Source organism: Azolla caroliniana, unplaced genomic scaffold (assembly GCF_043228905.1).
Source record: "Azolla caroliniana isolate FFs.n. ecotype wild unplaced genomic scaffold, voAzoCaro1.0.p SCAF_17, whole genome shotgun sequence".
Classification (NCBI taxonomy): domain Eukaryota; kingdom Viridiplantae; phylum Streptophyta; class Polypodiopsida; order Salviniales; family Salviniaceae; genus Azolla; species Azolla caroliniana.
In genome coordinates, this window is record NW_028230452.1 from 6,201,981 (window position 1) to 6,207,919 (window position 5,939).

The window sequence follows — 5,939 nt, forward strand, 5'->3', positions numbered from 1 at the left end:
GGTCCCCTCCTTTTATGTATAGGGGCCACTGTGTTCATGGTCCATTGTGGCGGAAGAATTAAGAGGGAAAGAAATAATACGTATATCCTTTGTATTTGTTATATGTATACTCTTTTATTTCAATAGATATATATACGCACACTAGAACTTTGTACTCTCACACTACTAAATACATAATACATTATACGTATATGTTTTGTATTTGTATGTATACGCTCTGCTCTGTATCATCAACGACCTTCTAGAAGGAACACTCTTCAGAGACAGAGACAGAGAGACAGACACAGAGACAGAGACAGAGACAGACACAGACACAGAGAGATGACGAAGATGATAGGCGGGGAGGAGAAGAGCGATGGCCATGGCGGGGACGCCGCCACAGAGGTGGCTTATAACGCACAAGGGAAGAAGAAAGGGAAACACGACAAGCCGAAGCCTTGGGATACCCCCGACATTGATCACTGGAAAGTTGAGCCCTTCCAAGCTTCATGGAACCCAGGTGGCCTCCTCGAAGAAAGCTCCTTTTGCACACTCTTCCCTCAGTATAGAGGTAAAACTTCATATCTCATCACCATCTTCTTCTTCTTCTTCTTCTGCTGTTTTGGCTTTCTCTCTATGCTTCCTTCCGCCCCCAGATGCTGATTTTATGCTTGAAATATGTAGTGCTTTTTTTACATTAAAGAGAAGGGAATTTGTTATCAAGCATTTATTTTTCTTGAAAGACGTCATTATGTTTTTGTACATCGAAGAAGTTTCTTATCGGCAGGATTTCTTCTTTGTAACAAATTTTTTTGTCTTGTCACTTCAAATAATTTATTTATTTGCTGAAGATTCATTCATTTTGTAGTGAGGAAATTTGTCTTCAAATATATTATGACTTTTTTACCCAAAAGAAGTTACCTTTTGGGACGATATTGTAGTTGCTGCCAGAAACTTAATGAAAAACTTTTGACAAAAGAATCCGTTTTTTTGGTATTTCGTCTTTTCTAAAGTTTTGCATTCCATTCTTCTTTCTGTAAGAAGAGGAGAAAGAAATATGTGTTTAAGGTCAGTTATTGAAGATTTCATGCAATGTATTCAAACCTGAAGCGCATTTCGAAGTTTCTCTTTATTTGAAGACTCACTCACTGTTTTCCCTTACCTCATAAGTGGAGAAAAAAAGCCTGTTTAATATCACTTGGAAAGCATTTTATGCAGTGCATATACACATGTTTCAAAATTCAAGTATTTCTTGTTGTATCAAGCAGTTTTATGATATAGATGTGTTTCAAAATGCTCCAAGTAAAGGAGAAAGATGGTGTGTTTTGGGTCATGTATCAAAGATTTATACAAATCATTGTAATATTTTCCAAAATTCAAGCATAGGTATGTAGCCATTACGAATATTTAGGGCTCTGATCATAATTTTCTTTTGCAGAGAAATATTTGGTTGAAGTCTGGCCTGTCATCACAAAGACATTAAAAGAACATGGATTGTCATGCCAACTCAATCTAGTAAGTACTGTTTAAATTTCATGCATCTAGAATGGATGCTGTCAATGCATTATTTCAGCTTATATATGAGACAATTATGGCATTATAAGAATGAAATATTTTTCGAAAGCAATTGCCAAAGAGAGATTACTCTAATCATGTGTAAGAAACAGAATGCACTTCAAGATACTTACGAAATCTAAGATAGGATATATATATATTTTCATTATGTCTTAATGGATGTGAATCTTCTTCTTGCCTGTTTTCATCAAATACCTCCCATTAATTTGTGTAAAGTACTACTTTCTGCTGATTATAACATTTTTATGTCGAACTGGCAAACTTGGGCAGGCTATATTAGAAAGAATTTTGTAACCACCACAATTTTTTTCTAATAGTTTTCGAAATTAGGAGCCAGAATTGATAATAATATCACTTCGCTAAGGATTTCACTGTTGTCGACTTACTTTACAGCTAGTTGAAATTATTATATTTGTATGTCTGCAGCTTGACATGTGTTTACACACATATGTTGTATACATGTATGTTTGGTCATATGTGCATTGTGGGCTTGGTCATGTATGTACAGAGATATGTATGTAACATAGTCTCAAGGTAATGGGAACATGAATGGAAAAAAGAGTGTAGGTAGAGCAGAAGTGATAATTTGAGTTCGAATGACATTGAAAGGGGGCATGAGAAGGTGGGACATTTATCTTTTCGATAGAAAAGTCTTGTGCAAGACATCATACTGAAACTAACCTTGTGCTTGATAATTAATGGAAAAAGCTCTGAAATACCCAACATTTTTTAATTTCCCCAAATGACCTCGTTAACCCCTATTTAAAAGAAAGGGAATGAACTACAATAGAATTGCGTTCTGAGAAAAGATGAGAACTCACAGGTGAGATGCATGGGAGTTTTTTTCCATCAGAAATTGTGACAACTCATGGGTGAGATGCATGCGAGTAATCGTTTGTACAAATATGACAATGTGTGGGATGTTAACTTTTTTTGTTGTGTGCTTTGTTATGATGTGAAATTTTATGCTTCATTTGTAAACAATTTCAGATGGACTGACTGATTTATGTGTGACTAGCTAGGTTGAAGGATCAATGACTGTATCTACAACACTCAAAACACGTGATCCGTACATAATTATTAAGGCACGGGATCTAATCAAACTACTTTCACGAAGTGTGCCTGCTCCTCAGGTAATTACTCTCATCAATGCTAAGTACTGATTCAAGTACTTAATAAAATCAGTGTAGATTACGAAGAATATGGGGTTAAATTTTTAGGCCTTGAAGATACTGGATGATGAGATGCAATGTGACATTATCAAGATTGGCAATATAATAAGAAACAAGGTAAAGCTGTGCCTCTGTTCTCAAATAACTGCTAATAACAAATGCTGTTGCTATTTTATTGGGCTGACTGAAATTTGTGAAAATGCCAGGAACGATTTGTTAAGAGAAGACAGCGTCTTCTTGGCCCAAATGGAGCAACATTGAAGGTATCATGGTTGCTTTCTGAGTGCCAACTCTATGAATCATGAACTATTTTGCTTATATCAATGTTCCTCAGTTTAATATCTGTTTTTTGAATATATGTATACTGAATGTTGTGAGCTGATACTTTCATGGTTGTGTGATTTTTTCAGGCAATTGAGCTATTAACTGGCTGCTATATGCTAGTACAGGTATTTTCGAATAAATTGCATGGTATTGAATTGATGATACTCATACCTAATTTCTGGAAAGTGGAAAACTCCATCTTTGAATTAATTCTCCTTATTTATCATTCATCAGCATTCTGGTTTGGGACTTACCATTTCCTCATTTTCCTATTGGGACTAGTTATTCTATGTGTGGGAGAACTGTAAAAGCTATATATAGTCGGCATACACGAATGAATCATAACTTGTTTACTAATTCCTGTGTTGTCCACACTCTATCTTATAGATTAATTCAATACATTGACTGATAACAACATTGTACTACGCATGTAATGTCTTGTTAGCTAGCATGCTTCTATGCCGTCACTAATGGAAAGTTGTATTTTTGTTCAGGGAAACACCGTTTCTGCAATGGGTTCTTTCAAGGGTCTTAAAACAGTACGTAGAATAGTGGAGGACTGCATTAAAAATGTTCATCCTATATATCACATAAAGGTTAGCATACAAGGGAATGTTTATATTATCCATGCGATAAAATTGATAACAAGTCTTAGTCATTTGCATTATGCTGTAATAGGCACTTATGATTAAGAGAGAGCTTGCTAAGGATCCTGAACTTGCAAACCAAAACTGGGATCGATTTCTTCCCAAATTCAAGAAGTAAAGAAAATTTGTTGAAAGAAGTATTCTGTGTTTTTTATTTGCATAATGACTTAACTTATGACCCAAATGATCAGGAAAAATGTGAAACAAAAGAAGCCCTCCCAGAAAGAAAAGAAGACCTACACACCTTTCCCTCCGCCGCAACAGCCTAGCAAGGTATATTTTTGTCAGCTTGAACTTGCTGTTACGTAATCCTGCTATAGGAGTTGAGAGCAGAAAACTGTATTTGTGTTCAACAAATAGGTTTGTTTTTGATATTTCTTGATGGCAAATCTACCTTAGTAAATTAATGTAGAGCTAGCTTCAATTAACATTCCTTGAAAGACTGTGAAGGTAACGCTAAAATATATTTTTCTCATTAACATTTCCTTGTTTCTTTTTCTTTAAGTTGTCTCTTTTCATTAAATTCAAATATAGGTATATGTTTTGGATATGTTCTTTTCTGGGATAATATACTCAAACAATTTGGTTAATGTTTCATCATCAACGTATTTCCATGGAGACAAGTAGTGTATTAGTAGTCCTCCATGCACAAATTTATTCGAGAGAACAACTGCTATAGGTAGTGTTGAATGTGTGTCTTGTAATTGGCCATTAAACTATATTTGGTATTTTATTCGGTATGCAATCTGTGATGCATGCTTGTACAGTATAATAAACCTTAGGGAAAAATCTAGCAATGAAAGAAAAATTTGTGAAGAATCTAGTACTTATGGATGTTCTTGATTGAGAGCTTAATTTTGTAGGTCGATTTGCAACTAGAGAGTGGCGAATACTTCCTAAGTGCGGAGAGGAAAGCTGCAAAGAAATGGCAAGACAAACAAGAGAAGCAGAGTGAGAAAGCAGTTGAGAATAAAAGAAAACGGGAAGCTGCCTTCATTCCTCCCAAGGTAAAAAATATTACGTTTACCATATACAATTATCTGAGAGTGATTCCTAGCGTTTCGCTGGGTTTTCTGCAAAGTTCCATAATGTTTTGTTATTGGAGTTACTGAAGCATTCTTGTGGCTTTTTGAACTTCTACTCGTGCCATCACTTATTGGTTCATAACTACATGTTTATGGTGAACAATGGCCACTGGATTATGCATGTACCATGCCTTCAAACTTCAGTTTCCGATCCTCGTTTTACTTTCGGTTGCCATGTAGCAACATGTGATTCTTTCCCATTTTTCATCCATGGTTTCAATAAAAGGGACTCTTGATATTCGATCTGATGGATAAGTTGTGTGTCTAACATTGTGATTGCTTTTTTTGCATCCAACTTGAGATCAAGTTTGATTGTTTTAGCTCTATCATATTTGTTAAATTTCAGCTCTTAGAGCTATCTCATGGTTTTTCAATTTTTTAATGCAGTCATTATTTTCTTAGAAGCTTCTCCTCACACCCATATGCATAATACACTTTTTGAGTATTTCGGAGATTGACAACTTTGAAAGCATTTCAATATATGATAATTATTTCTCATTCCTTTCACATTTTTTAATTAATCCTCAGTTTATTGCTTGTCCTGTAACGGTTGAAGTATTTTACATTGTTATATGGGTTATCCAAATTTAAAATTTGCTCCAGGAGTCCAAGAAACAAAGAAAAGGTGAAGCCACAGATGTGGAAACTTCCAAGAGAGCATCCCAAAAGACAAAGGATCTTGCCCTGAAGTTAAAGGTAACATTCATTGATAATCTCACGTGGAAGAGTTAAAATTGCTTATATTCTAAATGAATGAGAAACATCAGCTTGAATTTTTCATTGAAAGTTGAGGTACTAATGTTTCAGGGAAAAGTTGAGGGTATGAAACAAGCCCTTCCTGAAAAGCCACTGGATGTAGACTCATTCATGGTGGCTCCAAAGCGAAGGAAAAAGAATGAGTCATAAACTGCTATTTAAAGCACACAATCATCTCAAAGAGTGTGGATGGAAGGTTCTCTAGTGTTGTGAATTATAATGACCAATTTTCTGATTGGTAATTATAATTCTTTGAACATTCATACAGCAGGGGTTAGAATCTTATCACCAATTGTACGTGCCAAATGAAAGGGAGGTGTGTTGAAGTATGTTAGGGTTGTATGATTACGAATGGTTGCAGTTATTGGGCAACTAAAGACCTCCAAATATTGTTGCAATTA

At 35.3% G+C, this 5,939-nt stretch overlaps 1 protein-coding gene across 2 annotated transcripts; it reads left to right on the forward strand.

Moving 5' to 3' along the window:
- Positions 1–273: 273 nt before the first annotated feature.
- LOC147853010 (RNA-binding KH domain-containing protein) lies at positions 274–5,939 on the forward strand. Of its 2 annotated transcripts, XM_087333542.1 has the most exons (12): positions 274–550; positions 1,418–1,494; positions 2,577–2,687; positions 2,775–2,843; positions 2,933–2,989; positions 3,137–3,175; positions 3,545–3,646; positions 3,729–3,811; positions 3,889–3,970; positions 4,561–4,704; positions 5,386–5,478; positions 5,590–5,939. In XM_087333542.1, the coding sequence occupies exons 1-12, from the start codon at positions 322–324 to the stop codon at positions 5,686–5,688; spliced, it is 1,185 nt and encodes a 394-aa protein (XP_087189668.1). In that variant the 5' UTR covers positions 274–321; the 3' UTR covers positions 5,689–5,939. The 2 variants fall into 2 exon arrangements, with proteins under 2 accessions (XP_087189668.1, XP_087189670.1); XM_087333544.1 differs by lacking the exon at positions 274–550 and having other exon boundaries at positions 2,573–2,687.

Bases quoted from the DNA above. Each gene is read 5' to 3' on its own strand.
- LOC147853010 (XM_087333542.1), top strand. From the start codon at position 322: ATGACGAAGATGATAGGCGGGGAGGAGAAGAGCGATGGCCATGGCGGG. The intron at 1,495-2,576 runs GTAAGTACTGTT...GTGACTAGCTAG, and splicing joins TGTCATGCCAACTCAATCTA to GTTGAAGGATCAATGACTGT. The intron at 5,479-5,589 runs GTAACATTCATT...CTAATGTTTCAG, and splicing joins ATCTTGCCCTGAAGTTAAAG to GGAAAAGTTGAGGGTATGAA.